The 19,902-nt window shown below is 41.0% G+C and overlaps 2 protein-coding genes across 6 annotated transcripts; both read right to left on the bottom strand.

The window, feature by feature from the left end:
* Positions 1-2,257: 2,257 nt before the first annotated feature.
* Positions 2,258-15,630, bottom strand: myorg (myogenesis regulating glycosidase (putative)). 4 transcript variants are annotated; one of them, XM_036124742.1, is made up of 3 exons: positions 13,971-15,630; positions 8,052-8,410; positions 2,258-6,659 (listed from the first exon to the last, which is right to left on the bottom strand). In XM_036124742.1, exons 2-3 carry the CDS (start codon positions 8,312-8,314, stop codon positions 4,868-4,870), a joined length of 2,055 nt encoding a protein of 684 aa, XP_035980635.1. In that variant the 5' UTR covers positions 8,315-8,410; positions 13,971-15,630; the 3' UTR covers positions 2,258-4,867. The 4 variants fall into 4 exon arrangements, with proteins under 4 accessions (XP_035980635.1, XP_035980636.1, XP_021176231.2 ...); XM_036124743.1 differs by having other exon boundaries at positions 8,052-8,405; XM_021320556.2 differs by lacking the exon at positions 13,971-15,630 and adding an exon at positions 12,862-13,249.
* On the bottom strand, positions 15,625-19,883 carry LOC105931876. Of its 2 annotated transcripts, none has more exons than XM_012870760.3 (5): positions 18,983-19,883; positions 17,346-17,629; positions 17,218-17,268; positions 16,113-16,238; positions 15,625-16,034 (listed from the first exon to the last, which is right to left on the bottom strand). In XM_012870760.3, exons 1-5 carry the CDS (start codon positions 19,166-19,168, stop codon positions 15,944-15,946), a joined length of 738 nt encoding a protein of 245 aa, XP_012726214.3. In that variant the 5' UTR covers positions 19,169-19,883; the 3' UTR covers positions 15,625-15,943. The 2 variants fall into 2 exon arrangements, with proteins under 2 accessions (XP_012726214.3, XP_035980640.1); XM_036124747.1 differs by having other exon boundaries at positions 17,380-17,629.
* Between the last annotated feature and the right edge of the window lie 19 nt (positions 19,884-19,902).

Here is a 19,902-nt window from a genome sequence, read left to right as displayed (position 1 = left end):
TTTATTTCTGTAATTCAGTTCAAACAATGGGTCATATAGATTCTTTACGCATATAGGGACATATTTCAAGCATTTGTTTTTGTTAATTTTGATGAGATGCCTTACATCAGGTGGAAAAAAATTGTTTCTGGGAAAACATTACCCGAATTGAATCTTACATAAAACAAAACAATTTTTATACAGAAATGTCAGCCTACTGAGAAGTATGTTCAAGAACTTCACAATAGGAACTAAACCTTTCATCCATAAAGCTTCTCAATGAGGATAAGGTCAAACGGTGATACTCTGGTCATTAAAGCAGGAATTGGGAAGCCCACTTTTGGCAGTCTGGGCAGGGGGGAAGTCCCACTGGAAAAAGAAATCTGATATTTTAATTTTTTTTTTTTTTTAGAAGAGGGAAGCATGAAGTACTCTAAAATTACCAGGTAGACAACAATGCTGACTTTAGACTTGATAAAACAAAGTGGGTACAGACAACACGGCTACCCAAATCATCACTGGCTGTGGAAACGTTCCACTGAACTGCAGGTAAATTGGATTCTGTGACACTTCTGATGCCGTCTCTGGTTCAGGGGAACCTTAATACAACAAATGTGTCAGTTGTAGCCCATGTCCTGGATATGTCTCTGTGTGGGGGCTCTTAAAGCACTGTCTCCAGCTGCTGCCTTGTCAATCTCCCACTGCAAATGGTAAATACCTAAACAAGCCTTGGAGGGGGAAAAAACAGAAACAAAGCAAGGACTTCTAGGGGACCGCTAAGTTCTGAGACACCATTGAGCTTTAATGCTTGGACAGGAAGCTATTAAATAGTCACGTGTGACTCTAAACCCGATAAACATGGAGGACAATTAATCTCGCTGATCAACCTTAAAATGCCACTGGTAAAAGAAACTGACATTTCTTTTAATGTTGGATGTTATTCTGGTATATAATTGAAAATGACTGATAATGAATCATTCTAAGTTTGCTTATATATTTAAGTTTAAATAAGGACAGTTCTGCTTAAAGGAGCACTGCCCATGTTTAAAGGAACTATACCTGAATTCCTTTTTGTCTGGTTAAGAAAAAATACTTTTTACACAGTGTATAATGAGTTAAAATATGGAATTTGCTTATAACGAATAAAAAAATTATTGCGTGATTGAGCGACTCCAGACATTTTTTTAGTAGGAATAAGCAGCGAACTGGGGACAGCACGGGACGACTTTTCTCTGCCAATGGCACAATGGGGCACGGAGCTGTTGCTAAGCCGCAGCTCCTCTAAGATGTGCACAACATGGTTTGTAAACAGAACAGTATTGCAATAAGAAAATATCCTTCACCCAAGACGTAGCCATTTATGTCAAAGAAAACTATGAAAAGTGCTTTAATGTAACCTTGTTACTCTGGGAGGATTGTGCACAGGCTTGAGGCATGTGTCTAGTCTCATGCATATCGAGGGTTTCTCATGAGGGGAAAAAAAACTGTTTGGGGCGGGGCTTACAGCTCAAACTAAACTGTTCTCACTCCCATACACACCCTTACAATAGCACAATTTGTAAAATGAGTTATCTTCTATTTACTGCAGTTGTCTCTACAGACTCCATTGGTCACACAGGCTAACTTTAATATAACTTTCTTACCTCAGAACGCCTCTGAACAGAAGAACTGTGCAGTTGCAGCGGCAGATGATTTTCTTCTTCTATATGCGTGCAAAACACTGGTGTCATTTCAACTTGTTGCCAGTGACACAAAAAAACTTTAGAAAGTTTTGTATTATTTTGTCACTCAATTCACAAAATCTATACTCTTCTATAGATTCTTTACACATAGGAAAATATTCCAAGCCTTTATTTCTTGTTACCCACCACCTTTTCACAATATTGAAATTTCCTGAGATATTGAATTTTGGTTTTTCATCATCTGTAAGCCATAACAGTCAAGCTTAGTACAAGTAAAGGCTTGAAATACTACACAACATGAAATGTTGTAAGACTGTGTTTCACTTACTGAAATGAGTGAAAAATATACTCTTTGCACTGTAGTTGTATGCTTGGATGCAGCTCCCTTTCAGGTCACTATAAAGTCAGCAGCCTCAGAATCAACCAACTTTCTGCAGTCCATTGCTATGCCATGCCATGTGGCCCTCCGATTAGCTCAAGAATAGTTTACTTTATAGAGACCTTCATGGAATGGACCAAACCCCCAGTCAGAATCAAGGGTGGGAACAGGAGTGTGAGAAGCCCCCCTCGTTTTGATTAAATGCAAGCAAACACAATTGCCACATAATTCTTTTAATACATTAGTACAAAATTAGATCAACGTTATTGCACCATTCTAATCACATCCACAATTAAAAAAAACAAACAAAAAAACATTATGGCACCCACTGAGCTGAAAACACCCAAAGCAAATTAACAGCAAGACCAGTCAGTCTAGCCATAAGACAAAAATAGTCTGAGATGAGCCTGGCACAGACACTAAAGGAGCGCTGCTATAAATAAATGGAGATGTTTTCTTGACAGGATGTCAAAGGACAGAAAAAAAAAAGCAGAGGTCAGTGCAGAAGCAGCAAGTCAAAGGCTCAGGTCAGGTTTGCACAACTTTATGGGTCCAAAGTACAAAGCAATAGTATTTCAAAATGGCCAGTTGAACATTTATTCAGAGGCTAGGGAGCAGGGGTCTTGGGCTTAAATGTCCACATTTCCACCGCTACTAATGTGTCATATTGTTTATCTTCAGAAAGAACAAGAATCCATCAATACCCTTTAAATGATAAAAAAGGAAAAAACTTCATTATAAAGAACTCTAGATGTCACTTGTTTGCACATCTGTTTGCTGCTTGGCACTGCATGACATGGGCCATATCCATTTCATGTCTAGTTATCAAAATACACAGCTTATATTGCAACATAAAACTAAAGCTATGGGGGAAAGACAGCTTGTAACAACACAGGAAAAAATATAACATGCACATTTTTTGACAGTTTGCACCACAGCAATTTGAGGCTGAATTTGCTGATATTAAGATGATTTTTTTTTTTATTGGGAATATTCAATGAGGGTTTTACCTATCCTATTAGTAAAAGCCAGACACCAATAAAGCAATAATGTTTATATTAAGAAAACATTTACATTTTATTAATTACAAATGCACACCATTTTGTGTGCCAATCAAAGTCTGCTATGCTATTGACTTGCTAAGTTCGTTTTATGTTTTATTTTGTTAGCTTTTTTTTGTGGGGGGGGTGGGGGGGGGGGCTGCATAGATACTATATATTCTAGGTGTAGCGGACGGTATTTTTTATATTATAATATTCTCAGCTGTTTGAAAGCCTCCCCAGCATTAAATCAGTTAGACATTCCATACACAGCTAAGCCTGAGAAAGCAGTTACCTGAGGGACAGCGTCAAATATTTAAAACACTGTGAAAGGCATCTTTCTTGGCTAAGACGGGCTACAAGGCACCGTGTTACACAAATGAGAGCAATGTAATGATTAAACCTCCAGCTTCTTGTCCTGATAAGTGAAGCGTCAAACCTGACTTCCTGATAAGTACCAACAAACAACAGGAAGAGATGTCAGAGTCACAGGTATCCTCATGTAGACCACAAGTCTGCTCAACAGTGCTGAAAACAGCTTTATGACAAACAATTCACGGTTTATATATTCCCTCATTACCAGATGTTTAATATAAGACTTGACGTGATTCTAAAATAATTAAGATATGCTTTCTTATTTTATGAGCTAGCAAAAATTGTTATTTTAGTGCATTCTGAGCTTTCACGGTAAAGGATTACTGCTCTTGGTAAGGCACAGCGGCTTAAAAGTGGCCAGTGCTGGCAAAAGGTGTGGATTTATCAAAGATAATGCTAAAAAAAAGGCAAATACTCAGGAATATGGCAAAAATAAGTAACTTCAAACATAAAATGTAAGTAAAGATCAAGTTTTTAATATCTAATGTCACATTTGAGTTGAATTCATAGGTAGCCATTTTAGGGGAGGTGAATCTTCGTACATTTCATAGTGTCACCCGCCTAACATATACAATGCCAAACTATCCAAAACCCTTGAACTTTTTCACATTTTTTGTCACATCATAACCACAATCTACAATGGATTTTACTGGGATTTTCATGGCATGCTACAGGTATAAGAGAAAGCAGAAAGATGCATGGCTTATGAATCAACGTTTGTCTTGCAGCCCCATTTACTCTTAGGAAAACCCAGGGCAACCGATTGCCTTAAGGAGTCACTTATTAATGAACAGAGTCACTGTGTGTGTAATCCCTGTTCAATCCCTGTATAAATCTAGCCGCTCTATGAAGGCCTCGGGGTTGCGAGAGAACACTGACGAATAAACCTTCATAAAACCCAAGTAATGCAGCAGACAGGTCAGCGATATAGTGGATTTAAATTACAAAACTATATCCCAAAATGTGAACGTCTCAGAGTGCTGTTTGATGTGTAATCTAAAAATTTAAAGAGGAAATAGCACAACTAAATGACCACAAAGACATTGCTGTCTCCCTGAAATGACAGGTGAGGTGAAGGGCGCATATATGAAAGAAGCAGCTAAGAAGTTTCGGGTAAATGGAGGAGCTGCACAGATCAAAAACTCAGTTGTTAAGATTGTCATCCCACGTTCCAACAAACTTGCACCAGCATGAAAAAAGTGAAAACCATATATCCTTTTTCTTCTTCTATCTTAGAATTATGTAATACTTTGTGCTGATCAATCACATAAAATCTCATTAAAATACATTGAGTTGTGTGCTTACAGAGTGACAAAATGTGGAAATGTGTCTAGATTCTTTTTTTTTTTAAAAAGGCACAAAAGGACGGAAATGGCAGCATGACATAATCAAGTCCTTCATTTTCTTTCTTGCTAAACCCAAACAAAGTAGGCAATTTCATCCAGGTCTACAGGATAGTCTGTGAGGTGAAGCGGCTCCTTGATGTCAAATCTTTCCCCTTTGTAGCTTCTCCAATGCCCTGCAGGTAAGTAGATGTCTCGTTCTTGCTTTCCCGGCTCTAAAACCGGAGCTACCATTAGGTCATCCCCAATCAGGAACTGGGAATCAATTTTATAGGCTGTCTCATCACCAGTGGCAATCCACCACAGCGGACGTATGATCGGGTCCCCGGTGTCCAAAACCTCCCCTGCCAGTTCGAGGACCCGTGGCGCCACAATACTTTCGTGAATGGCTGTGTATTTCCGAGCAATTTCCACCACCTCGTTGTCGTATTCCCATGGCGGGACAGAAAACTGCATGGAAGGCATGAAGGCAGACAGCTCCAGCCAACGGATGTAGAGCTCTCGATCAGGTAGTGCCCGATCTCCGCTTGTGTGGTTAAGGTAGGCGTTCCCCCCGATCATGTCTGGCAGGATGAACTGATACCCAAGGATGCTAATGGTGAGCACTGTGGGGATTAGAGATTTGAGGCCCAGCTCATAGCCCCACACAGAATCTCTATCAATTGGCCTGAAAAAGCAGGAAATGTTCTGGGACTGGTAGCCGCTGCGCAGTTCCGCTCGGTCGTTGTAAGGAATAGCCATCTCTGTGTACCGTCGTGTAAAAAAACTTGGGTCACGAATGTGATTCTTTGTGCTAAACTTCCAGGGTAAGTAGTTTGTCTCCCCGGCATCAAATTTAAACGACGAAACCCCGTATTTTGAGCGCAGTGCGCGTAGCTGAGAAGAAAACCATTCACGGGCCTCCAGGTTGGTGAAGTCCAAAATGCCGCCAATGCCATTCCACCAACGCACCATTGCAGGCAGCCGGCCTGTTGGCTCTCGGACGAACAACCCTCTCTCTACCAGGGAATGAAAGTTCTCAGAGTCATAGTTAACGAAAGGATGAATCCAGAGAGAAACCTGAAATCCATCTGATTTCAACTTTTGAAACATTTCAGATGCATTGGGAAACTTAACCGGATCAAACTCAAAATCTCCGTAGCGCCTTGTGTAACGGTCATCCAGCTCCAGGTGACTACAGTTAAAGTTATACTTCCGAATGTTGGCAGCGTACGTCAGGAGCTTTTCTTGATCAATGTCACGCTTATGTAAAGCCCAAGTTGACCAAATGGGATGCTCAAACATGACTTTGGCGGGTACTTTGTACGGTTTGTTAAAGTATCTCCGGACCATGTACTTGTGTATGGATGTCACGTCCAAACCCACGCAGACTCTGTAGCTCAGTTCAGCGCAAGGAGCCTCCCCTGGGTTTGGCTTGAAAGGAGAGTCGTGGTACCTTGCTTGGAAGTACATGGTTTTCTCTGTGTCATTCCAGCCGAGGTGAAAAGGCACAGAGTTGTTAATCTTGATGGCAGTTGCGTTGGATGACAGCCAGTAGCTCTCCAGGATGCCGCCGAATTCATTCCGGTTTGAGTAGATGTCGCTTGTGACGAAGGGTTTGGGAGCCTGTTGGCCTGAAAGGAAAATAGGCCAGTGCTGAATCGCTGACACCGCACCTCCGTACCAGTGTGCAAACTTGTAGGTCATGGCGTGCTCAACGGGAATGTCGGGGACCAGCTCTTCCCAACGCACACGGTAGCACTGCACGGTGTCTTTGGGTCGCACAGTCTTTATGAAAAATTTAAGCTTTCGATCAGTGGTTCGTACACAACGAAGAATCTCTTCCTCTTTGGAGCAGGAGTCCAAGTCCAAGGTCCCTGATCTGTTAAGGTTTAAAAAAATAATTTGATTTTCAGTCTTTTGTTGATCACACAAACAACTCATCCTATCTCAATAGATAAGATCACATCATTAACTGATGTCAGTAAGTAATTTCAAACTTATATTGTATAGATTCCTATATTTCTGAATTAAGGTGATTATGGCTTATAGCTAGTGAAAACACAATATTTGGTACAACCAACTACCTAGTGCAGATCTTGTAAAGTACATGAAAATATTTTTTGTAATCTGACATACAATATATTGCCAAAGGTTTTCTATCCAAATTATGAAAATGAGGAGTTAAAGGAGCCTTTATGACCACAGGTGTATAAATTCAAGCTCCTAGGAATGCAAACTGTTTCTACAAATATTTGTGAAAGAATGGGTCGACCTCAGGAGCTCAGTGAACACCAGCGTGGTTCTGATAGGATGCCACCCATGCAATAAGTCCACTTGTGTCATTTGTTCGCTTCTATATATTCCTGTCAACTTTCAGAGGTATTATGACAAGGTGGAAGAACGACTGGGAACAACAGCAACAGCTAGATTGAGAATGTGTAGCACTCTGCGTTCTGCACATTATCAATCTGGACCTGATCCCATCGAATGATTGGGCGAAGCAACACCTAGCGCCCTGACCTCAACCCGATAAAACACCTTTTGGGGTGAATTAGAGTAGAGACTGAGAGCCAGGTCTTCTCATCCAAAATCAGTAAATGACGTCACCAATGCACTTCTGTAGCTCTTTGTATGACAACACTAATGAAGTAGCTCTCAGTTTCAGAAAGGTTGGTGACCCCTGGTGTACACTGTAAAATATGTGTATATCGATGGCACTGTTCTTAAAATTGGTCTTACATTCAAATGAAAGGAGGAAGCGACTTTTTCATTTTCATTAGCTGTAAGCCATAACCATCAAAACAAACTGACTGCTTGAAATATATAGTTGTGTGTTCAGGAAGGTGGAATAATTTTGTTTTCAGACACATCCCTCTTTTTACATGGGTTTAACTTTCCACATGATGTTGGGAAGAGAGAATAATCAATAAACATTTGAAATAATGTATACTTTGCCAGGACAACATAATATAAATCAATAATTTCATAAGGGTAAAAACACTTTTACTGTAGCTCTATGGACAACAGTGTGTATAATTTATTGTTGTTGGAATCTAATCACTGAAATATATAAACCTTTCAGATAATATTCTTGTTTGTTGAGGTACCACCTATAGCATATATATATATATATATATATATATATATATATATATATATATATATATATATATATATATATATATATATATATATATATATATATATATATATATGTGTGTGTGTGTGTGTGTGTGTGTGTGTGTGTGTGTGTGTAAAATGACAAACAAACCTGAAATCCATTCTGAAGACAATGGAGCCACCCTGGTTGCGGATAATGTAGCCATCCTTGTTAAGATCCAGCAGCTGAGTCTTCAGCAGCTCAGCTTTGCGCAGGGAGGCTATGTAATAACACCAGGCAGTCACGGCTGCGATGACCAGGAACAGACCGATGACTCCGGCACCAACCAAAGGTCGCGAGTCCTTGGTGTGTTTCTGCTTGGGTATAACGTCTGTAATTGTGCCCCCGGCACCACCGGGCACCACTTGGTACATGTCTTCTGTTTTTCAGAGGCCAAATCCCTACGGCGATGTTGTGCAGATCATCAAAAATGTCGAGAAGGGAGCCTCAGGTTGGACTCTGGGCCTGTCCTTACGTTTGTTTGCAGTGTGTCAGGAAAAGAAGATAACAGAGTTGTTTTTTAGACTTAAACATCTGAGAAATCAGGAAAAAAAATTTAACATGCTCTACATATTTATTTAAATACTGATCCAAAACCTGCAATACAGTTTAGGCTCTGGTTTACATGCTGCGCATTGCTGAACAAAGTGACTTCACAGCACTTTAAGGTATTAGGCTGTCAGGATGTAAACTTTAAAGATGTGTTTGAGATTTAACAAAACAAATCTTCATCCAATTGGCCCTAAAGAGACTAAGTGGATGTTCCTGAAGATAATTCTAACACATGGGCTCAATTGAAAGAAAACTCATTTGTATGGAACAAGGTTTAAGGAGGCACAAAGGGGGGATTTTAGCCTAAAACCTCTGTAAATGCCAATGAGACAAGATAGGAATATTGAACGCTGTGCTCTTTCACTTGCAATTGACCAAACAGGACACAACCTGGATTATTCCACAAAAAGGTGACAACACAGGCAACAAGTAAGGGGAAAAAGGGAAAAACTCACAATACTAGCTTCATGAGGACATTATTGTTGTCGCAGGAAGTCTGACAGCAGCATTTCTTGGGCAATTAGATTTGAAACAGTTAGTCAAAAAGATGGTTAAGTCCTCTCCGTCTTACAGCTCTGTAACTTTTCTGTATCGCCAGCAGACCGAGTGCGTAAAAAAGGCCAGGTTATACAGGGCCTTGCAACGGTAAAAATCAGGATTTGATGTGAATGACACAAAGAATAGAGCATAACTGTAAACTGGAAGGAAAGGAATTTGTGGTTTAAAAACAAAAAAAGGCCAGTCAAAAACTGGATAATCGGAGAAGTAGCCAAATTACCTCAAGAGGTGCTGCAGAGATCCACAAGTGGAAGAATCTGTTGACACAACAACTACTAGTCTGTGCACTCTAGAAGTCTGGCCTTCATAGAAAGGTGATGAGAGGAAACGCTATTGTTGAATCAGATCCATACAGAGCCCTTGTTGGCAGTTTTTAATAGGCTACAGCAAACATGTTAAAGAACCTGTTCTGGCCAGATGATGAAATGAGACCAAAACTGAACTTATTTGTGTGCAAAAAATGTAACACTGTATATCACCGTGAACATATCATCTCCACAGGGATGCATGATAGCAGAGACAAGGAAGCTGGCCAGAGTTGATGGGAAAAATGGATGGCGCTAAATAAAGGGCAAGCCTGGAGGAAAACTTGTTAGAAGCTGCCAAAGACTTGAGACCGGGCTGGAGGTTTAACTTCTGGCAGGAAAATTACACCAAACAAACGGTCAAAGCGGCAATGTAATGGTTAACATCAAATCATAATAAAATTTGTTTCAAGAAATGCAAGTGCAAATATACTTTTCTGATTCTAATCTGTAAAATATTTTATTTCCCTTCCACCCTACAAACTATGCACTGCCTTGTGTTGGTCCATCAACTAAAGTCTGAACAAAATACATCGTAGCTTGTGGCTGTAATCTGGCAAATGTGGGAAAATTCAAGTAGTTTTAATACTTTGACAAGGAACAGCGCTGTAAATTAGGCTACTTGTCAAGATCTCTGACTAGTTTTATATTCATTTACACAGATGTAATTGTGAGGTCCTTCCAGATCTACGCAAGCTCCTGGAAACTGGAAAAAAAAATAAATATTCTCAAAGTGAGTCCCATCTGGTTTCGACTGAAATATATGCAGATTTACAAAACAACAAGACAACTGATGATCTCAGGATATGACATCACAGAAAGCCAGGAGTGTTTAAAGACTTTTCCAATGCTAATAACTCATTCAGACCCCGCAAAGGGTGTTTTATGCTGGAAACTTTGATCAACCCATCCTAGGAAAGCACCAATCTTTTGTAAATAACCAATTTATCAGCCAACTCTATTAAAGCAGAACCCACTTCTTTTTTTTTTACAACTTCATTTGTGCACAACCAAGCACCAATCACAAGTAGTTTCTACATCATTTGCTCAGATGATATCAACCCAGGTCCTCATGGCACACTGCCCTGCATGTCCTGGACATGGACCGCGGAACGCATTTCAAATTGGTCGGGCCCATCAGTCCGGCGCGCATGCGCGAAAAACCCGGATGAAAGTGAACTACCCATTTATTTAACTTTTTTTTTCTGACGTTCCAGCACTCACGCCCCGTATTTATTTCCACTTACAATCATTATATTACAGCTAACACAATATTTACAGAATAAAAATACTTTAAAAAGAAAAGTCAAACTCACCCCTGCTCTAAATATTCCCGAAAAAGTGTCCCCCTCTGTCATTATGCTGGATGAAGTCCTATCCTCCAAGCATCCACTGTGGTCAAAAGATCCCTGTGTGTGTGGGCGCACATCAAGCTATTTAGTCTTTTCTGGCTCATTGTTGATCTCAGATAGGTCTTGATACGACGGAGGGACGAGAAAGACCTCTCAGCACTTGCAGTGGACACAGCCTTAAAGCTAGCTAAGCTAACGAAGCAAACGAAGTAGCGGTCATTTTGTTTACATCACATGACACAATCAGCCAATAGGGTAGTTCACGCGTGACGTCAGCGCTACGTCCAGGTCCGGTGTTGTGCGCACACCACAAATTAATAAAACAGGGTCTTCTTATGCTATTTTTAAGTCTTTCACTTCACTTCTGATAGATTTCTCGTAAAAAAAAAAAAAAAAAAAAAAAAATTCTCAAGTCAAGGTTGTAAAATTTACTTTAAGCTGTTTCCAAATTTATAAAATACACCACAAAGTAATAAAGCAGGCTCTTCCTACGCTGTTTTTTAGAAGAAGTGGCGAGTTAACCCAGCGGACTTGCTAGTCCTTCAATCAATAATGCAAATGTGCATCACGTGATTTTTTACTGTTAAGAAAATGTTTTATTTATTTATTTATTTTCAATGAAAAGAGCGCAGGCAGACACTCCCTATGGACTGGGGGAGCCATCATATTACGTCATATTCATATTACATTTGCAGTCTACACTTCATCTCCGGTAAATACAACTTAATTCTGCTCTAGTCATTGTTCTACTTAAATAGCGGCGGAGGGGAGGTGGCGATCGCTACACGGGCCGCAGAAGCGGCTGCTACAGCAGCAGCAGCCGCTTCTGCGGCTGTCTGGAGCAGTTTCTCTGTTTGCGTCCCCCATTGTGTTCGCCTTTTGCCTACCAGTCGCGCATGCGCGAAAAAACCCGGATGAAAACAATTGCAGTGAACTACCCTATACATTTTTAGATGGGATGATTTATCGCTTTCTCATTGGAGAATGATGCTGCTGCCATAGACTATTGTGCATTTGAAAAAATAGCTATTGAATAATTTAATTTTATTTATATATATTATTTTACATGTTTGATCATCAAAAGTAGGTAGGGCCGCGGCCCTACCGGTTCCGCGGTCCTTGGTCCTGGAGACGTTTTTTCCCCCCCTGCTTTAACACACCTGAATCAGATGACTGCAGTTCAGCAAAAGCCTGTTAATCAGCCATCAATTAAATCCGGCGTGTTGACACAGAGGGAGCCGTCTAAATCAGTGGGTCCTGAACCCCTGGCCCGCATGTTTTAGACGCGCCTCTGTTCCAGCTCACATGATTGCATTATCTCCTTTGTGTACTATCACACGCAGAAGCCTTTTATTCATGCATTAATTTAAATCAGTTGTGCAAGGATATTCCCAAAACACGCAGGACAGGGGTCCACGAGGTCCAGGGTGGGGAAACCGCTGATCTAAAACATGCACGGCCGAGTGCATTTTGAGGACCAGGGATGGAAAAATACGGCTCTGGAAACTAAAGTGTTTTCTCATACAGCCCCTTTCGGTCTCACTTTTGTTTACAGTGATCTTATATTCCGTAATTTCAGCTGATTCGTTATCGGGGCTGGGGGAGAGGGAGAGAGAGAGAAGTGCTGATGCGGTGCAGCTGTTCCGGTCACACTACTTCAAGTAGTGTTTGTGCCTGAGAGAAGGAGCAGGGGGGCTCCTCGGTGTTCTCGGCGTGTCCCTGCATGCTAATTATGGATACAGTCAAGCAGGCTGAACGTGAAAACATGAACGGGCAGAGTGGAATACTAGACTGACACGAATTAATTAAGAAACAAATAGACGAAAGAGCGACATTCACGCGTGCTGGGGTTTGCGGTGTTGTTTGTTTTTGTTTTGTTGTTTTTCCTCTCCCAGAGTTTAACTTTGAGTTTACTATACCAGCACATACTGGTCAGGGAAATGTCCCGATAAAGACACACAAAAAAACCACGGAATATTATTCTAAGACTCAACAGCTTAAAAACTATTCAGCACCCGTTTTGTGGAAAGAGAGAGAGGAAGAAAACTTGTTTTTTTTTTATCGACTTGGTGGCGCGATGCGAAAGTTAAAGTGAAGAAAAATAACGCGGAGTCTGTGAAAAGTGTGAATATTTCTCATGCAAATTCACATTACCTTTACAAAATGTTTCTTTTCCTCGCGATCAGCAGCGATCTCCTCTGTGGTTTGCAGTCTGCTTGCTACGACAGAGAGACAGGGACCCAAACGCGCTGGGCTACCCCCGCCTTCATCTACGCCCCACACTGACATGGGAAATGTAGTCCAGCAGGAAGAACTACAGATTGTCCTCAATCGCAAATACACATTTCCTAAAATGGGCCATAAATTGCTCTAAACTGTAAACACGCAAAACCTAATTATTTAAATTACATTCACAAAACCTCTGATTCTTTCTTGCAAAACCTAACTGTTGCCTCGAAACAGCTCAAACAATGCTAAAAACTAAACACTGTTGTCAGATCAGACACTAGGGCAGTCAAAATGAAAAACACCACTGAACAGTCATACTCATCATAAGAACTATTTAGTTAGCAAAGTGTATTGCTAAAACAGAAGTCCCGCATCACCCTTGTACTAGAGAGAGAGAGCGAGAGATAGGTCACATTCTCCCTGGCCAGGCAGCATAGGAAATAAATCCTGGTACGCCGAATTCACGATTGGCTTGTACCCACACACCTTTGTCATACCTGTACCTATGTCATCACAAGCCAGTTTCTTCCTTAGCTACCTGCAAGAGATTTTCCCCGGTGTAGGGTTGCTGATGAAAAAACTTCCAGAGGCATGAAGAGAAGATCTCCTTTGCTCGGTCAAGGAAAGGGAAGTACGGAGGAAGGAAAACATTCAAGAATTCTTGGTCGATACTGAACCCCCCTCTGACCTGGATGGAACGGTTAAAACTCACATTATCCCACACAATCACATAGAAGGGATACCCTTTCTGTTCATTAACCTGCTGCTGACAATCCCCTAAAACAATATCTCGACGATCACTTACAGATGTCAGGACGTTGAGTGTTGTCACGTCATATCACCACCATGCTGACCAGAAACTGCAGCAGTGACTCAATCACGTTCTGGCCTCCCCTCCTCGAATTCAGGTTGAATTCAGCGCAGCTTAATCCATATAGATATATTCACATAGTCGTTCTAAGGATTCTAGTTGAAACTTTCAACTACAAAATACATGTAGCTTTGTACAATAGACTGCAGTATCGAACACCTACCTGTACATACTGGAATCTCTGCTGTATTTCAAGCAGTTTTATTGCATTCTTCTGACGGACCATGTCGATTATGAGGGTCTCTTGGTGGAAGGACCACATAGATGTCCTCCCCCGTGATGTGGCAGTCTTGCAATTCTATAAAAAAAGAGCATGCAGTATGAGGTCTATAAAGATATTGGAAAATTTATGTAAAGAAACCATTTTACAGAGCTGTGCTGAGTCACACTGTAAACATGCATGCAATGAAAAAAAGCAATTACCTGTTTTCCTCTCTGAATCTTTCAACGATGGTGGACACAGTGAATATCTACTAAGGTTGGGCTGAACTTCAAGTCCAGATTCCCTCATTCTCAAACCGTGGACAAGAACATGATCCGTGACAGTTGCCTATATTTTGTCTGAAATGCTTTTTTGTTGTCTCATACTTCCTCTTCCTTCTCTACCACCACTTACCCTAACTCCAGCATTCTGATTGTTTCTATCGCTGGTGAAACTTCACCAACAAGGCTCCTTCTACTGGCTTATGTTGGTTTGCTTACAGCATTAGCCACATCGATTGATCGATTTTGAGTTGCTGGGTTTAGACTGAGACACTAGTGCTTTCACTGAGTTCTTTTGCTACTTCTACTTACCATTTGCCATCTACCGTTGCAGTGCAAAACGTGGTTTAGTGGGTGAAAATATACTTGTTAAGCTGAGTCTAACTGGTTGAAAGTGCTTAAGGTGCTGTCAAAAGGGTGACAATTTCAATAAAAAGGGTTCAGGGCACTGAGTATTTGGTATAGGGTCTTAGCAATCAATAAAACAGTAATACTCTTTATTTCATGCAGTGCCGCTTAAATACTTTTTTTTATTCTAGCAACACACAATAGTTTAATTACTAGACAGAGCTCCTAGCTTGAGTGCCAATATACATCAAGTAAAATAAGAAATGTACATGTCTAATCGGCCCATTGACATAAAATTCACACTAGATTTTAGCAACTACCCAAATAACGCACACTAAGAAATCAAAGCAAAGTAGTCCACAAATGAAGTTATGGGGAAAATGAAAGGTAGAGAAAGGAGTATAAACCTGTGAAGCAAAGGATGTGCAACAAAGGCATTGAAAACCCAGAAATCCAAATACTGAGATCTGTCAGCATTTAGACAACATTCCTGCAGGGCTAGTCAATATCATTGGTTTAACATGAACTGGTGAAAGGTGGTCTGTAAAAAGCTTTTGCATTAGCAAAGTGTTACACAGAGTGGTACAGCTGGTAAAAGGAAAAGCCTTAATGTTAAATACAAATGGTATTGGTTACAGCTGCATTTCTAAACTTCTGAATGCAAACTCACTGTGAATTACTCCACTACTGAAGAAAAAGCACAACAGCCATGTTTCCATCCGATTGTCGTGCGAATTGTGAGCAACCTTTAAAGGAGCAATAAGTAAGATATATACTGTAATATTTACTGTAAAATAAATCTAAATCATTCTCATTTGTCATGGATGGAAATAACATTCCCTATATAAAAAAAAAATCCTGGTTTCTGAGCCAATCATATGAAAGTTTACAGGGTTCTCAACACAGAGTGCAGGATTTGGTATTTTATGTTGGCAAAAGAGCAGCAGCCTGCAAACATGGAAGCCAGTAAGAGAAGCGGACCAGACATAGAACAGCATCCAACATCATATACCTGTCCTCTACTGTATAAATATTCAAAGAAATCTTGCACGTGAAAAGGTATAACTGCAATGTAATAATCAGAGACACAGGCAGCACAACAGAGTGACTGCTCTTCATCCAGCCAGATCAAGACAAGAACTCTTTGGAAAGACTGATTGTCATTTACCTAGCAGGGAAATGTAAAAGTCTGCATGCTGCCATGCATGGATAAAGTGATGCAGAGAATAATAGTTAACAGTCTCTCATTTTGTTCCTTCCATATACTGAATCCCACAGCTTCCAAGAGTGAAATCTCCCGTGTTCCTAATAAAGGCTTTCAGAGACAAACTCTGGGTGTATGACGTAGTGAGAGGCTTGGTAGGGCCTCACCACGTGGAAGCAGCTGTAGCAGTCACTGTTGGCAAAGCACAGAAACAAAGTCAGACCTCGGTAGCAGAAGCCGATCGCATGCATGAGTGTACTGTATGTGTACCTAAAATCCTTAGCTCTCGTAGAGCAGCATTTCCTGTAAGGCGTCCGCGTGAAGCAGTGAAGAGCCGCAGCTGCAGAAGGGTTGCTCGTCTGAGGTCTTGCTTGAAACTGAGATCCTGCTTGTGGCCTGTTGTAAGACAGATTTCCTTTTGCAGGTCTTTTTAAAACCACGGCAGAAAACCGCTTTGCTCCGGCATTTATATCCCTGGATTTTATTTTCATATTTTATCAATTTACAACCAAAAACTTCTTCCTTTTGTGCTATTTTGTATTCTAATTTGTGCTATTTTGTATTCTAACGTCCAATAAAAAGTAGAGTATAACAGCAAAATGGAAGAAGAACCATACATAATTTTCCAAAATGTTAATACATAAAAATCTAAGAATTGTGGTGTTTCTTTATGTTTGCCTCTTTATGCCACTTCCTCTTAATTAAACCCAGCGCAACCAATCGCCCACAGAAGTCCCCTAACTGCTCCCTAAGGGATGGGTTAGCCACAGACACAATTTTCCCCTCTGTGGGAATATAAAGGGGAAAAGTCCACCTGCGTGTAATTTAATCACAGTATAAATCCTGCTGTCCTGTGAAGGCCTCGGAGGTTTGTTATTGAACATAAATGAACAAACAGCATCACGAAAACCAAGGAACAAAGCAGACAGTTCAGGGAGAAGGCTGTCCGGAATTTCAATCCATCATCTGCAAATGGAAAGAGTTTGACATGACTGCAAACCAAACATGACATGGTCGTCCACCTAAACTGGCAGGCTGGGCAAGGAGGGCATTAATCAGCGATGCAGCCAAAGATTACAGCTACCAGTAATATGCTGCCAAAGCTAAAATTGTGGATTTTTAGATATTTATTCGTAAAAAAAAAAAAAACTTCCTTTCACTTCCCAATGATATTCTACTTTGTGTTAGTGTGACACATAAAATCCCAATACAACACACTGAAGCTTGTTGAAGCAATGTGATAAAATGTAAAAAAAAAAAAGTACAAGGGGAGTGAATGCTTTCGTGAGGCCCTGTGTGTTTAATGGTATCAAATGTCATTTTCAGTTTAAAGTCTTTTGGAGCCTCAAGAAAAGTTCAAAGGTTGTTTACTCGCCTGAGTTGTCGTGCTGAGAGCGGATTGACATTCCTCTGATTATCCGCTGTCCTGCAAAGGAGATCCGTCAATGTCAGAATGTGTTTGTAGCTACCTTTAAGCTAAACAGGGAACTGATTAATAATTACTTATTGGGGCTCCTCAGAGATGTGGGAAGCTGACCGTCATTGGCAGCAGGAGTCTCTATCAGCTGCAGTTTCTGCGCCCTGTCACTGATAGGAGGCATGTGCTGTGGGCTGTCTGAATTCTTTTGGCCTAAAGGGTTCTCTGGACATGCCGAGACAGGATTGAGAGGCAAGGAACGGTTCACGGGGGGGAAAAGGGGCCGGCCATTGTCCACAGGGGGCAAAGGGCGGGGCATTGTGCGTGTTGGCCTGTAGCTGGGCCGGAGACTGTGGGGAAACAGGAAGTCCTAGGGAGGTAAGAAAAGAATAACTTCAAACAAAGGATTCTAGTACAAACTTTCTCTGGACGCTATTAACCCAGTTTATATGCATGTTGAAAACATTATTCATTCCTGTTGGACTTGATACATTTTGATTACAAATTTTACTGCATTTTATTGGGACATTTTTGTGATAATCAAGGGAAGTATTAATTAACGAAGCAATTAGGACAGGTGTGTCCAAAGTGCGGCCCGGGGGCCATTTGCGGCCCCTGTGCTGATTTTGTAAGGCCCCCCAATCGCATTTGAAGAAAGATTTGGCCAACCGACAATTTATTATTTATAATTATCACAGACAAGTTACAATCTTACAGTTAAATGTTGGGTAAAACACACAAAAAACCATCTATCCACCGACTTTAACTCTAATGCAGACTTTATTGCGCTAAACTCTGATTGCAATGTATTTATTAAAATTGTCTAAATACAGATAGACTAATTTGTTTACTTAAAATGGTCATATTTTGTAGAGCAGGTCAAAATAATTCACAATTGTTTGGTTATGTTATATATTTTTTATTCATTTTTTGGCCCTTGAGTGCATTTCACTTGATAATTTTGGCCCACGAGCCAAAAAGTTTGGGCACCCCTGAATTAGGAGGTCATGGTAACTGTGGAGGAGCTGCAAACATATCAGGCTCAGTCTGTTGAAAAGACAACACGGTGGTGGCAGAATCATGCTGTGGGAATGATTTTCTTCACGAGGGATAGGGAAGCTGTCTAGAGTTGACACAGCAGCTAAAAACAATGTAAACCTGTAGGATGACGCAAACAATTTGATACTGGTTCACCTCCCGGCAGGACAATGACCATAAACATACAGCCAGAGCGTATTACTGTGTCAGAACGTCCCAATCAATGTCCAGAACAAAATCCAATCGCAATTATGTGACAAGATTTGTGAAAAAATGTTGCTCACAGATGAGAAAAAGAATCAGTCTTTAGATGTGTATACAACATAAAACATACAAGTTTTTTTCTTTGCACAGAAAGCAAATATGAGAAAATATATGTTGCATTTTTTCCCCCCTTATTTTAAGCAATTATAATTTTTTATTAGATATTTATATCTCAATTTCAACAACACTTCCTTTATTGTCTCTGTCTCCAATTATTAGTTTTCAGTTCTGCAGCTATTTAAGAACATTCTATAGGGTCTGTTTCAGCACAAGTTTACCAAATTTCATTGAAAATATAAATAAATCACATCACATGAAATAATACCACTTAGCTCTTTATTCCTAACAAATTCGGCACACCTCTGCCTGACCACAAACAAACGTAGCTCATGCAGGTGAAACAGTGGGCTGTCCATCTTACCGGCCGTGGCTGAGGGTTGTTCCTGCGGTTGGCTGAGGTGGGTCGAAGTTCAGCCTTTTTTGCTACGCCTGGAGATCTGAAATGCTCTTTGTACATTGTGCTGTAGAGCTGTGGACCCATCTTGAGTCTTCTGTCTTGCTGTTTATCCACACCTTGCCTCCAGCGAGCCTGAAAGTCATGCAGCATCCAGCAAGCTCCACCCTCTCCCGATATCTGTGCCCCTCCTGCTTCTACCTTTTATTTATTCCTGGGAAGATTGCGTAATTGCCGCAGCAGTGTGCATTTGATCTGTTGTCCCTGCTGCATGTTGCTCTAAGCTGGAGATGCGACGTCCCAGTTAGGATTTTGCATCATCAAACCCTGCCTGAATCGATCCTCTGCAGATTTAAAACAGATCAAACTATCGTGTTCGCCTGTTGCCGTTGTGAACAATCTCATCTGTTTGAGACAGGTTAAGAGCATCCCTGCTGGAGCAGAACAACTCTTTGTGCCACCTGAGCACTCACTAATCTCCCTGAGCTTTAAGCCCCCTGCAGAGACTCACATGCCTGGGGTCAATGCCCTTGACCTGCTTCCATGGCTCTGCGAACCCTGATCAACAACACCGCCCTCATTTCAAACACTGACAGCCGACTCGTAGCCGTTTAGCTTCTTTTGAGTTTAAAAAATGTGCAAAACTGGAAAAAAAAAAAAAAAAGAAGAAGAAAGAAATCTGCAGGATTCATAGACTCTACCACAATCGACGACTGTCAGCACGTCCCGCAAGCATTAATAATTCGTGGAGCACCGCGGGGGCCATTGTGTCTCTGGCAATCTCACTGAGTTATCTGTGACAGGAGCTGGCTGTGGTTGAACCTCATTTGGACGCCGCGTGAAGCTCAGTCACAGAAACGTCAGCAGATACAGAAAGCAGGGCATCA

This window comes from Fundulus heteroclitus, chromosome 20, assembly GCF_011125445.2.
Source record: "Fundulus heteroclitus isolate FHET01 chromosome 20, MU-UCD_Fhet_4.1, whole genome shotgun sequence".
In the NCBI taxonomy this organism is placed as follows: domain Eukaryota; kingdom Metazoa; phylum Chordata; class Actinopteri; order Cyprinodontiformes; family Fundulidae; genus Fundulus; species Fundulus heteroclitus.
This window is presented reverse-complemented; position numbering and strand designations above follow the sequence as displayed.

Coding starts and splice junctions, on each gene's coding strand:
- LOC105931876 (XM_012870760.3), bottom strand. CDS start 19,168: ATGCTGCATGACTTTCAGGCTCGCTGGAGGCAAGGTGTGGATAAACAG. Junction 17,630..18,982: donor ACAACCCTCAGCCACGGCCG/GTAAGATGGACA, acceptor TTACCTCCCTAG/GACTTCCTGTTTCCCCACAG. Junction 17,269..17,345: donor TCTCTGAGGAGCCCCAATAA/GTAATTATTAAT, acceptor TCTCCTTTGCAG/GACAGCGGATAATCAGAGGA.
- myorg (XM_036124742.1), bottom strand. CDS start 8,314: ATGTACCAAGTGGTGCCCGGTGGTGCCGGGGGCACAATTACAGACGTT. Junction 6,660..8,051: donor GTCTTCAGAATGGATTTCAG/GTTTGTTTGTCA, acceptor AAACCTTAACAG/ATCAGGGACCTTGGACTTGG.